This window comes from Stegodyphus dumicola, chromosome 9 (genome assembly GCF_044657685.1).
Source record: "Stegodyphus dumicola isolate Sdum_Otavi_A_Nest chromosome 9, ASM4465768v1".
NCBI lineage: Eukaryota > Metazoa > Arthropoda > Arachnida > Araneae > Eresidae > Stegodyphus > Stegodyphus dumicola.
The window spans coordinates 155,943,913-155,958,728 of NC_140776.1; the positions used below are offsets into that span (position 1 = coordinate 155,943,913).

At 32.5% G+C, this 14,816-nt stretch overlaps 1 protein-coding gene across 1 annotated transcript in view; it reads left to right on the forward strand.

Annotated features, from left to right (window-relative positions):
• The window catches only part of LOC118184628 (uncharacterized), an 888,058-nt gene that overhangs the window by 492,079 nt on the left and 381,163 nt on the right, over window positions 1-14,816 (forward strand). The window contains exon 3 of the mRNA XM_085824262.1: window positions 14,291-14,363. Coding sequence (XP_085680388.1) covers window positions 14,291-14,363 — 73 coding nt within the window. The remainder of the gene's footprint in view (window positions 1-14,290; window positions 14,364-14,816) is intronic.

Below are 14,816 nucleotides of genomic sequence, written 5' to 3' on the forward strand. Positions count from 1 at the left end.
CAGGTACCAGGCTGTTCCTCATTTCGCGTCTCAGACGTTCGCCATGGGTGTTTCACTGCAGGACCGCGCTCTGCTGGTAAAGCTGTATTACAAGAATGATGATTGTCAAGAGTAGCTCTGCAAAAATTCAGGACACTGAAGGGTATAAAAGAAGGCGTTGGTCCAATGAGTGTCGTAGGTCTAAAGAAAATGATGCAAAAATTCGAAACGACAAGTTCGTTTGATGTGCAATCTGGTAGAGGGAGAAAACGAGTGCATTCGACGGTAGTTGAAGAAGTGGCCACAGCATTACAGGAGGGGTCGGCCGGTGGTGTGCAACCGTGCAGTGCACGAGGAATTGTCCGAACATTGGACAGGCCTATGAGCACAGTGCTGAAAATTGTGCGAAACATTCTGCAATGCTATCCGTACAAAATTGGCCATGTGAAGGAGTTGCTTCCGTCTGACCTGACAGCTAGGGAGACGTTTGCGTTAGAATTCCTGGCTCGCATGGAAGTGGATAATGAATGGCCGTGGAAAATTTTGTGAACAGATGAAGCCCATTTCCATCTGACAGGATACGTGAATACCCAGAATTGTCGAATATGGGCAACAGAAAATCCACTGGCAACGCACCCCGTACCACTTCATCCTCAAAGGGTCACGGTATGGTGTGGCTTTACGGCATCATTCATCCTACAACCATATTTTTTCGAGCAAACGGGTGCTTCCGGTTCTGTTACCGCAACCGTCACTGGTCAGAGGTATGCGTCTCTTTTGTGCAACCACGTGATTCCAGGTCTGCAACAGCATGGATGTGTGGATGAAATCATTTTTATGCAAGATGGCGCTCCTCCGCACATAGCACATCCCGTGAAACAGCTGCTGAGGCGCCATTTCGGAAATGCTCGAATTATCAGTCGTCATTTCCCTACATCCTGGCCATCCCGATCGCCTGATCTTACTCCGTGTGATTTCTGGCTGTGGGAGTATCTGAAGGATGTTGTGTTCCGTGCTCCAATTGCAAATTTAGCGGAATTAAAGGCACGCATTTCGCAACACATTCTGAACATCACCCCGGAGACACTGCGATCCGTTGTGGAACATGCTGTTTGTCACTTTCAACTTGTTGCACACAACGGTGGACACCATATTGAACATGTTTTGCGCCAGTCTCGCGACAGTTCCGAACTTCTTTGATGAATGGTTCTTATGCGGTATGTCGCCGCAAAACTCTTGAAACCGATTTGTCCCTTTCGATGTGATATGTACAGTCATGCAAATAAAATTATTCAACAATTCTAATTTGTCAATGCGTTTTAATGTGTAACTTCCACCTTAGCCATTGTTTTACGAATCATTTCTCGTTTCTCGTCGTGATTCTGCCGCTTACAGCGCCATCTGTTGCTAACTTTTGAAACTAAAATTTTTCTTCTGCCATATGCTTTCCGCCTTTTTCAATAACATTCCTTTCAAATTTCACATCATTTTCATCAGTGGTTCTTTTTTTATAGCGTTTTGAAACTTAAACTTTAATTATAATCACCCTGTATATTTTGATAAAAAGATCTTTCATTGACCTGAAATTAAAAACAAAAAATAAATATGTAAATAAGTATGTTTACAAAAAGGTAAAATATTTATTTAAAAGAATTCAAAACCTTCAGAAAACTCAAAGCCCATTTTTTAATGACATATCAGACAGACATCTAGAAAGATGACGAAAAATTAACAAAATGAAATTTTTGATTAAATATACTGAATTTTATTGCAAATTATTCGATTATTTAAATAAATTTAAACGCGTATATTGGTTTATAAAAATACAGAAAAATTAAACTGATAAACAGTTTGGCAATGAATACTGTTTATATTTATGGAATATAAATTTTTCAAACTGCATTTCCCTAAGATTTATTACCTTAACCTCTAGACTATTAGTATAATAAAACTATGCAAATGAAGTTCGTAAATAATGTTCCTGCATATTGAAAACTATTTTTCATTGAAGTTACGTTGATAAAAATATTAGAGATTCAAAATAACAAGATTAGATGATTAATTATCAAAACCTTCAATTGCTATATTATTTATAATCACAGACAACTCTCCAAAGTATATATTTTTTTAAACACTTGTCTTCTGTTTTTTAAGATGTCCTGAAAAACGAAATTTCTCCTTATTTTATGTTTTTGGATTTTTACCAAAATATTTGCGTTTATAACCATCGTAAACTAAACTCTGAAACTCGAATCTTTCGAAAAACATCTGTAATTTTTCTTCCTTTTTTTCTTATTAAAATTAGCTAAGATTTGGCCTTAAAAAGCAACAAAAATATTTTACTATAGTGTTTAGGTTACGAGGTCCTTTGAGAAAATTTTTGTCTCAGCAAAAGTTCGTAAAAGCAATTCCCCAGAGCGTCTACTTTTTAAAAATTTTGAACAGGGTCATGTGATTCTACGGATTTTCCTCTCCTCTATAGGACAACACGTGAAAATACACAGTATTTACTAATTTTCTCAATCTCAAATTTTAAATAAAAAATACATTCGGCAAATAATTCAATGTAATTAACGTTATTTTGTACAAGTCTGGAACTATGAACAACTTCTAATTAAGGAATCTGATATTTTCTGCAGCGAAATCGCTTTGGGCATTTATGCTTGAATTATAAATACTCATGCCATTCGACATTTGACCATAAATAATAACTACTGAAGAGCCATTTTTATACCTGTACAGAAAAGAGAACATTTTACATATATATCTTGCATGCGTATTTATATATATATTTATATTACCTAATAAAATCCTGTTCCCATAAACTGATAACGAAAAGAATTAGTAATATTGTACAGCGTGTTTTCAAAGTTTGCTCCAACTATTGAAACATTTTTGAAGAATATAGAGGTCTTGTATTACGTTTGCCTTCCAATAAGACCTCCTGGAATTTGAACTCATTTGATCCAGTAGAAACCTTTGAACATAAAGAAACGCAGTAGGAATTAATAAATCACAGTATTTTGTGAAAACTAAATGGGATGGCTACATTTGTGTACGAACAAAAATACTTACAAATGTTTTAATGTATAAAACATACACGACACTCATTGTATTGCTACAATAAATATTACTTCTCGCTGTTCCCTTTCTTCCACACTGTAGTTTATTGTGTTTCTTTAGAATATCCTTTATGCTCCAAACTGTATGAGGAACCAAAATACGTCGGACGCTAATATATAAGAGTACAGTAAAATACTTGTGTGTATTTAACGCAACAATTTAAGTAGGTGTAACTTTTCCTTTACAGAATTTATTCCCAAATGGTACGGCAAGGCTTTAGCTCCCGAGAGCTATGATGACAGAGGCTCGCGTTATCGCATGGGTAGACATAGACTTACATTCAATTCTCCTGAATGACTTTCTACCTGCTTGCCACTAATGCATGCAAGTGGCAAAGTGGGGATGATAGCTGCTTGTTACTGATGCATGCTATTGATATATGTTTCTCTACATAATAGTGGCAACTCCTAGGCCAGGGGTTCATGCGCACATTTGGTTAAGGGGACTCATACACCTTAAAAACCATAAGATGTTCGAATAGGTGACTGTTGCAAGAATTGAGATAACTTATTTATTCTGTAAGCAATTACTACCAACTTTTTACAGCTGACTACATAATATAGCTGCTTTCTGAAATAGTCATCAGAAAGCTTGTGTTGCCACAAATATTTTTATAATTTAATCCGCTTTGTGACAACATTTTTCGTCATGTTTCCAACTTGTGCGCACAGTTTAAAACATTCTGTTTCATAATTTAATTTCATATTTAATATACAGCTTTCATAACATTTGGAAACTACTGTGAACCAAAAATTCTAAAAATTTCGTGTTAAATTTTTATTTTATTTTGAGTTGAGTTTACAAATTTGGTTAATAAAATATATTTTATAATGTTTTCGTCCGTAAAATTTTTCAATATTAAAATATTCATCAGATTGTTGGTTCAGTTAGAAAATAGTGCCCATATAAAGAATTCCATTAAATTTCAAGTATGTACCATTAGCCATTTATAAAATATCATGCGCGCAAGGTGGAAACATGGCGAAATATTTTATTACAAAGAGGATTAAATTGCAAAAATATTTGTGGCAACACAAACTTTCTGGTGACTAGTTTCCAAAGCAGCTATATTATGTAGTTAGCTGTAAAAGGTTGAAGTAATGGCTTTTAAAATAAATAAAATATCTCAATTCTTGCAACAGTCACATATTCGAAGATCATGAGGGGTTTAAGGTGTATGAGTCCCCTTAAGTGTAGTCATTTATGAGAAGGTTCCCGTAGTAGAAAAGGGAGTGGGGATGGCGATAAAATAAAAAATAACAAAAACTTGACTTATACCGCTATGCGTTTAATGACATAAATAAATTTAGAATTTAGAGAGTGGAAAGTGTAACTACCATTCTTCACAGTTTACAGCTCATCTCGCACTTTGGGATACAAAGACCAGTATTTATGTTCTGAAACGTAAAAGTAAGAACTACAAACTAACTAATTTGAATAAGAGCTAAACTCAAGTACTTTACAAAGACTAGTAATGCTAAGACTGGCCTTTTAATCTTTACGTACGTAGTAGCAGAATGAGGAAAAACTACAATACGTCCTCAGTATCAAGAGGACTAAATTTATGGCCTTAAAGGCGGACAGAAACTGACCGAAAAGCACGCGTGAAGTAAAGTGGCGAAAAGTCTCACTCTCTCTATGCTAAAAACCACAACTTAAATACTCAACAGTTTACAGGCTCAATTTGCATAACTAAAACTAACCGCGTTTATTCTGGCCAGAAGTGGAAAATCAGAGGGGACACTAAAGTTTTAAAATGAAATAAACGTTAACAAAGCTTAAAATCCTTACAAACATGTGTCTTGGCTACAAAAACTTTGAACAATCGATGCTCATCAACGTTTTCTCACACGGAATAATAGCATGACAGTGCTTGTAAGTTTATGCTACAAAAAGTGGATTTTGTTACAAATTACATTTCTCAAAGTATTTTCTGATGAAGGTAAAAAAGTGTAACAAAACCGAATGTCATTGCTGTAAAAGGTGAGAAAACATGGGAAAAGTAACAATTTTAGTAATGCTGTAGACATTCTTTTGATTTCCTAAAAGAATCAGTATTTAATGGGAAGTTTCAGTTGCTTCCATAGAGGAGCTCAGAAGTTCTCAGTAGAGCGTGTTCTGCCTTTTGGCCACTTAGTTGCTTTAATCTTTAACTTCTGTGACTTTTTTTGGCATAAATACTGTGAGCGCTTTCACAGACTGCTTTAAAGAAACGCATAAAAGTACATACTTTTATGCCTTTTTAAGGAATGTTATAGATACTTTATGCATATTTATAGAATTCTAATTCATTCAAATCAATATATTTTAAAAATAAATCATTTAATTTTACGCAGTTAAATTCATATAAAAAATGACTATTTTCTTTGTTTTAAGGAACAAAGCTTTTAAAGAACAAAATATTTTACTAAACATGCAGGAAAATATGTGACTTTATTAAACATTACTATCAATTAAACCATAAATCTACAACAATGAATTTAATTAAAAAATAATAGATTAGTATATCTTTGTTCACAAGGATGAAATCGTGAGATGATACGCAGTCAAAACACATTTTTTGAGAGCACTGAAAACACACTGGTTCTTTGCATTCCAAGCATTTGTATGCTGTTTTTCTCTTCTTACAAGGTGGGCGCAGACTACATGTTTTTTTTTTCTTTTAATTTTTCTTCTTGAATTGATAAATCCATTCTCTGAATTTCCAAGGATTCTTCTAATTGTTACCCTCAGTTCCCTTTGCAAAAACGCGGAAGTTATCCCAACTTTCAGGTGCGGTTTAATAAGTTGATTTGCTAATAAAAGCATATTTTTTTCTTTATAGATTTGTAGCATCAGGATATAACTGGAACAATATGTAGGAGCATAAATTCCAAGTATCTCCGGGTTCTGCTCTGGGGCCTATTTTTGCAGGATGTTTCAGACCAAAGAGCTGAATTAGTGTGTTATGCTTTGGTGTTCAAACCGCACGATTGGGTTCTTTTTTCTACCATTTAAAGTGATTTTTTCCATAAAAATTATCATTTTATTTACAGTCATTAGAAAAATTATAACATTCATTTGCAGAATGCTCAGATTCACTTTTGCTTTCGCTGTGAATACTACATGATTCTTCAGAATCAGAGTATTCTACATAAAATATATTGTTAGCAAGATATTCAATTTTTTTTAGTAAGATACACTGGACGTTTTCTTGTGAAATATGAAGCCATATTTATCACTTTTGTGAAAAAACATGCATCCGGTAAATAACTTCTATCGTCCACTAAACTGGTACGCATCTGCTGTGAGCGGTCTCCTAGACCACTTAAAAAGTAAAAAAAAGTGGTGACGGAAACCATAATAAAGCTAGAAGTGTAAAACTGGATATGTGACCTTATGGGACGGGTTTGGGAATGTAGAAGGAAGGACAGGGACCATTCTCCGTTTTCAGGGGTGGAAACAACGGTTAGAAAATCTTCAGCGGTTTCTCAGACTGTTCACAGTACATAAAAGTTAAACTAATTATTCTACGTTCGGATGTATTCTTACGTGCCTATTAGCAATCACCGGTGCGGTTTAATTAAGGACCAACTCGGTTAGGTACTTCTGTACAACTTCGACTATGTTTTAGTCAATTAAAACTAGTTTAGTTGTTTATTTTCGATCTTAAGTTAAAGCCCAAGTAGAGGCTCGGAAGCCCGAGAGAAGCCGACTGTAAATATTCTCAAATAAACTAAAAGTGTAATTTAACCCTTCTTTGGACTTTCTTGTAGTTCTCAGAAGGCCAGAGAATAGTCATTACATTCCTCGCCAAGAATTTTAGTTGCCAAGGGCACTCAGTTTAACTAGAACGCTATAATGCAATGTGTGGTGGATGGGGAATTGCAAACCCAAACACGGTAAGCATGAAGCACTTAAGAAATAGAAAATAATTTTAATTAGGGATGCTTACAAGAAATAAGTGTTTGATATTTACAAAAATTTCTCAAATAAACAGCTAACAATTACATTACACACATTGCAACTACGACGATCTCATTTATAACACGTATATTGTTCTCTCCTGATGACCTTATCCTCAGAAATGTTATTTTTGCTCGAATTTTCACCAACGTCGCAGAGCATTTATTATAATAATAATATCCTTTAAAAGTTTATCAGTTGATGACAAATAGCTAAGTAGAATCATAACATTACAAGCACAAATATACAGATTTAAGTTTCATCTTTCCGTTACCTAATCTACCTTATTTTATTTAACAACCAGCATACTTAAAATAATATTCCGATCTAAATACTTTGCAAATCCCTGTCTTAAGCCCATATCACACGGCATTTGCTTCACACGAACAACTGTTTCGGACAATTTTTCTGCCTGGTTTACTATTGAAAGAAAGACGTGCAACTCTTTCCTTCCTTTCGAAAAAAGTTGCAAGTTGTTCGTTTTCAACCAATCAGCTATCAGCGTCGAACGCTGTTAGCTTGTTTGTAATGGAGAACCAGTTTCCCCTGTGTTAACCCCAAAGCGATCTGTGGTGATTGGCTGTTGTGACAAAGCAGAAAAATTGTTCCAAACAGTTGTTCTTTCGAAACAAGGTGACGTGTGATAGCAGCCTTAGTGGTCTTGTCAGTATTCTACTACACTATATTAAACATTCCCTCCGTCATCTTTTATGAGGGAGAGAGCAACAGGACAAAAGCAGACTAATAAATCAGTCCCCGCTGTAGATGAGAATTCCTTATAAGATCTTTAGACATGTATGGCTTCGGTGTATCTTACTTTACGCCATATATTATCGTGACAAGCGAAACCAGTGAAATGACATTCGTGACAACCTTGCTCAACACTCTGAAGCAGTTTATTGAGATTAGGTGAAAAGCGGAAAGCTGTAGATTAGATTGTACTGTATCTTAAGATTATCACGCAAAGTGTATTGAATAATCCCACAGCAATCTTCCGGAAATACATTAATCTCAAACAAATGCTATATAATATATATTCTTTACATAACAGTTGAAAAAGATTAATTTGAAATGAAAAAGAATGTGATTCCATTCGAATTTCCCATTTTATGGAAATAAATTATTTTAACAAGATTTAATTTTCATAGTTAATTTCATTGCCACTTTGCAAGTGGTTTACAGTTCATGTATATTAAAAAAAGAAATGGTGAAAAATAAAATCATTTGGAAAAGAATTTTAAATTTATGTTATTTCATTTTTATTTCCTTGTACGAAGTAAAAAGGAAGTATTGTAAACGCGAAAAATTTTGGGTATCGTATTTCAACCAAAATATCGATTTTGACCGCTACCCAATGCCAATTAATCACGTTTTTGCGTGACATCCGCAAGTAAGGACAGAATAAAGGACTATTTTCCTCCAAAAATATTAAAAAACTGATTTAAAAGGAATTCTGAAGAGAATTTTTCGTGGCGTCTGTGCGTACGTAGGTATGTACGTACCTATCTCGCATAACTCAAAAACGATTAGCCTCAGAAAGTTGAAATTTTGTATGTAGGACTGCAATAACATGTAGATGTGCACCTCGTATTTTGGTTGCAATCGGTTTCATTAAAAGTATAAAATACATGTATATATATATATATATATATCCACTCTGTTACTCGGCTCAGTGATTTCAGTTTCTTTATTCTTATATGTTTGTAAATTTTGCATTTTTTGGTTTAAAAATGATTGAATTATGCTGTTCTCATCTTCCGGTTAAGGTTTTTATGCCTTTCGTAAATCTGGAAGCAATATTTGTTCAATTATTAGCAATTTAAAAGCTGTTTAATTGCGGTTAAGTTTTAAATAACCTGGCGGACACATTTGTTTACATTTGAAACAGCAGAATAGTAGATTTGTTGCCAATCTAGAGAGACTAAGCTTCGCAACAACAAAGATAACGGATTCATTTATTATTGCGAATTTAATCATGCTTAATCCATTCTGGAATTTATTCGTGGAAATAAAAGTGTTTAAGATTTACTTCGTAATTTTTAAAACAGATATTTTGAGTTTTTATGTATTTTTGGCTTGTCGCCAAGTGAGAACTGAATTAATTGAATGAGAAATACTGAATCGTCTGTGAAAAACTGTTTCTTTTTTGTTTTGTTTGATTAATTTCTTTTATACATCGTTTTAGAGTTATTATAGTAATTGAATAGAAGATGTGGCAACAATTAGAGAATTCTTCAAATGATATAAATTTATATGCATTCTGAGTTATAATATGGACGAAATGTAATGCTGTTAAGTGAAGCTAGCGCCAGAGTTTCGCTATGGTAAACAAATACAGTGAATTTTAAAGAGTGGAATTTATTCTATTGTGGTTTATACGCTATCGAGAAGTATATTTAATTCAATCGAATAAGTTTAAATGAAATGCAAGAAAAAACGCGTATAATTTAATATTCCGTACAAGGAAGTCATGTGGTGTACACATCAGATTTTTTTAATATTATATCCATGACGCGATGAAATTAATATTTGGATTGAATAAATATTTCTCTACATTTTAGCTATACTATTTTTTTAATTTACTTTTTTTATTTTTTTAGTGTTTATATATTTGTTTTTATAATTACTTATTGAATTTCAAAAACTCTCCCGTTACATCTGCTTGCTATAAGAAGTTATTGCCATTACATTTCCATTTTTTCAGTGGATAGTATAACACTACGCGTAAGACTGTCAATTGGAAATTCTAAAGATATGATGTTTTTAAATATTTTTAGTCCTCTTGAAACGTGTATGTATCTGTAAATGAAAAAAAGGGCCTGTTGTTTCGTAATATAAAATTTGTAAACCTTCGTAATATATATATGTTTTGTTCCTTAAAATTATTTTCTGTATCTTAGAAACATTTACAACTGGAAATAAGTATATATGATCAGTATATCAGGAAATAATATCTAAAATTAAATACGCCATCCACCGCTAATTCTAAATCATAATTACGTCGAAGACAGTTTGAAGAACACAAAGAGATCAGTACTCAATACTCAGTACAATAAACAAAAGAAGAGAGAAGACTCAGTACAATAAACAAAAACAAAATTTTTGTTAACAATTCAATTTAATTTAGATTAGTTTCCTCTGCAATTTAAATCCGCATTCAAAGTGTCAAATATCACGTTCTAAATAGCGTAATTAAATAGCTCTGGAGTGTACACCACATGACTTCCTTGTACAGAATATTAAATTATACGCAATTATTCTGCATTTCATTTAAGCATATTGAATTAAAGGCTAAGTTTAAAGGATTTTGACATTAGCTTTCACTGTTATTATTCTATCCGGTTTTCGCTTTCATTTTGTATTTTCTATGGACACTTTTGTTTTATGCTGATAATCAGTGTTAAGGATTTTCCATCACACCGCAATAAATAAAATGAACTTTTTGCTCTTTAGGGTCGGTTAATTGTACCTAATAGAACTCCATCGTACCTTGAATAAATGTTCTCTGGGCTTAGCATTGGTTCTCTAAGTATTATAAGAGTAACAAAACTGAAAAGGTAATAACTAGTTAAAAGTTAATAAAAGAATGAAATTGGAAAAATTGCACAAAATACGCAAGCTCTTCGTTCAACAGAAAATATTTTCTAATGTGTAATTTGAAAACATTTCATTAACATATTACAAATAACAAGACAGAAAATTAATTTTATAATCAGTAACATTCTCTATCATTCGTTATATATTTCTCTATGATGATCGTCTACATGAACCTTTATCATTTAAATCTCTAATTGAAAATAAGGTACAACAAATTTTGTTCCGAGTAATATCCGTTAAAACTATACTCTCCCAAAAACATTTTTCTTTTTATATCTTTCTATTACAAATATCAGCATAAAGCAATTTAGACATTAGAAATTTTTATTTTTAACAGTTTGGCAAAAGAAAATATATTGTTACGGATTTGTATTTAGTTGGCTATTTTTAGTAGAATTGCAATTTAAAATTGTTTTATTCCCCGTGTAATGCAGTGCTTGACGAGTTTTAAGAGAAAGCTACACCGAAAAGGTAAAAATACAGGAGCAGACGCATTTAATAAATAGATATCTCGTAATTTATGTTTAATATGAAATAATGCAATTATGTGTGTTAGCTGTAACTGTAATTCTACTCTTTCGTTTTCCAGAAACCTCGAAAAATTACGAGAAGCTTCTCGTGACTGATTAAAAAGCTTATAAATGTCGGAGGAAAACATCTTAGTTCAGTTGTTTATTAGTTTTTTTATATAACTGTTGTTGTTTACTGTAGCGAATTCGCGGTAAGATCGGATTAGCTTCCTCTTCTTGGTTTGTTTTTTATCCTGATGTTTAGGACTGTATATACAAGTTTCTTTATCGTGAGATTTTATATTGCCATTACTTACAGAATACTCACTTGCAGTATTTTTTAATGAATAGAATCATAAATATAATAAACTCTCACTCACAGTTTGGTCTTGTTATGATGCTATTCAATTCGGCAATTGCAATGTATTTTATGAATTTTAACAGAGAATACTAAAAGAAAAGCTAAAACTTAATTCTTTTCCAGGCAAAATAATTTATAGTTCAAAGTGCACAGCACCTTTGCGGTAAATATTTGACTTTCTAAACGACTGGATCTCTCATGCATACTTATGCCATATTTTAAATCTTTATATACTTTTCACAGCTACTTAACTGTTTTAGAGTAGAGTTCAATACGTAAGGTGTTTTATACTGTAAAACTGTAGGAATTTGGAATTTTGGGGGAATTAGCCGAAAAAGGTGAGGAAAGTGTGCAAATTACAAACATTCAAGAAACTTACGAAATCCTACAAGACAAGACACTGATGCATTAATCAACTGTAATGCATCGAAGTTATTAATAAATAATTTTAATTACTTAAATTCACAACAGAATTATAAAGAACGAAGGGTTTGAAGACTATTCTTGCTTTCCAAATTTTAAAATTAAAGAGATTTAAAAGTACAAAATGGGAAAATGAATAGAAGACAAACATTTTTAAATAATTCAAAATAATAAATGACTTAAAGGGAAAAAAAATCTAAAAGCTTTCACATTCTATATTACGCCCAAAGGAGCGTTTTTTAACGTTTTATGTGTTGCATTTATTTATTAAATACATATTCTTTGCACTCAAACCATAAAATTCAATTCACCAGCAATATCACAAAATATTTAAAAGAGCATATCTTTAGAGTTTCCGATGCACAGTCTCGCGCGCTGCTGATAATTTTTTTTTCCGTACAGTGTTACCATTGCTTCCTTTGAAATCTTTGAGTTTCTTAATCCAAAATACATAAATGCTTTGCAAAATGTGAAATAGATAATAAAACAAATTCTAAATTCCAAATGTGGGCTTCCAGATGCGCATATTCGTGTGGAGACGTACGTTATTCAAAATTAGATGGCGCTAGGTACCGTCGTTTTATAACAATGCTTAAAACATGTATATACATTCATGCAGATTCTTCATTATTCCATTTCTTTAAATAGAATACTGGCCTCTAAATTTGGTGGCAACAATTTAAAAAGTGATTTGCTGTTTATAGTGAATCCACGCAAAATGCCAAAACGAAATTAATAGCCCTTCTGGGCAAATTGCTCTTTTGGACTAATAATAGTATGGAACACAAAATATAATTATAAAAATAAATTATTATAATTTATCAAATAAGGATTTCATTATAATAAATTCAATTAAGAATTAAGTAATAATAATCATGTAATTAAAGACTTGTTTACTATTGATTGGTTAAATAATTGTGTTTGAATCTGCAGCCTATGATTTATGATGTGGTCCCTGCCGTGTAAATTGTTCATGTGAATCGAAAAGAAAACGCATCCCATTGTAAGGAATATGCATAACCATTTATCTAAGTCATGTTTAAAGAAGATCAGTGGAATTTCAAATTATCGTTTTTAAGAAGAAAACAGTTATGAGTTCTGCGCAATAAAACACAAATATTTACTTCACAACATAATTACTACTGCTTTAATAATAGTAAAAAACATTAAAAAGCCCTACAGAAATGTTCTTTGTTTCTCGCAGACGATGTTATAAATTATATTTGCAGAAAATCATTTTTTTAGTCCAAAGGGATTTGAATCCCGAAGGACTATGAGTTTCGTTTTGGCATTTTGCGTCGGACTCATAAATGTCGGTTCACTTTTCAAACTGTTGCCACAAAATGTTAGAGTCCTGCATTATATTTGAAGAAATTAAATAATGAAAAATCTGCATAAATGTATGTATATTTCTCGTATTGTGATAAAACAACGGTACATAGAGTCATCGAATTTTGAATAACGTAATCCTCCAACGAATATGAGCATGTGGAAGACCAAATTTGAAATTTGAAATTTGTTTTATGATCGATTTCCTATTTTTTAAAACTTTGACGAATTTTTGATTAACAAACTCAAGGATTTCAAAGCGAGCAATGGCAACGTTGTGCAGAAAAAACATTTTTATCTCCAGCGCGTGAGTCTCTGTATCGGAAATTCTAAAGATATGCTCGTTTTAAAACTATTTTGCGATATTGCTGTTGCACTGGATCTTATGGTTTAAGTGCGAGGAACATGATATTTAATAAAGAAAGTAACACACAAAATGTTAAAAAAACGCCCCTTTGGACGTAATTTAAAATCTGAAACATTTCAGATTTTTTTTTTTTTTTTTTTATAATATTTAGGTAATGAAAGGTAATAAAAATGCTGATTGGTCGCATGAATTCTAACGGTGTGTTGGGAGCAAACGCAGGTGTCCATTTATTGCTCCATTTTATCAACCGATGTTAACCATTTCATTATTCTGCTAATTAGTCCATCTAGATACGGAATTCATCGCGTGATTTTGAAATTGATTAGTTGTTGAAAGCAAATGAGAAAATCTGAAGCCATCTCTCAGGCTAAAAATGAATTGATGAATTACCGGCACGCGAGGTATAAAGATTCTGCTTTAATGGAGTACTCATTATCGTTATTCTAATTTAAAATCGAATAGCGAAGGTAATAAATTAATTTTGGAAATACACCATTTTGTAAAGCACTCTCACATGGTTGAGCCAGCCAAAAACGTTCGCAGATTTTGTAAATAATTTCGAGATTCATGTTTTATGCTGCAAAATTAACATGAAAAGCTTGTATGAAAGCCATTTGCATAAGAAACTAATACTGAACTTTTCCAATTACATTTCAGTTCGGAGGGAAAAGAACATATCCTCACAGCTGACAGTCACCGAGCTATGATGACTTGGGCATTAGCTCTTCAGGTATGTTTGTTATTCTTTTGGCGTTTTAGATTTTCTTAATTAAATGAATGCATTAAGCTTTTACACAAAGGAGAATGTTTCACGAACATTAGATGTGTCTGTAATATGACAAAGTATATTATTTCTCAATTAAGAATGCACAAATCTTTCCTAAATTTTGAATTCATTTGGCATTTACTGCTTTCGTATGTATGCACGTATAATAACTGCCAAATGCATGTACACTGTGAAAAAACAAAATGGTACAATTCTGTATCTCCCGTTCTACTGGGCCGATTAACAAAATTCAAATTGCGTTCTTCATGTCTCGAAAGAACGACTTAGGACATATATTAGATTTATGTATAGCATATTTTTAACACAGGTATTTTGACACAAATCGGACTTTTTCTGAAATTACATGTCAATTTTTTTCCATATTTCCATTCTATGATTCAAATGATGCCTATATAT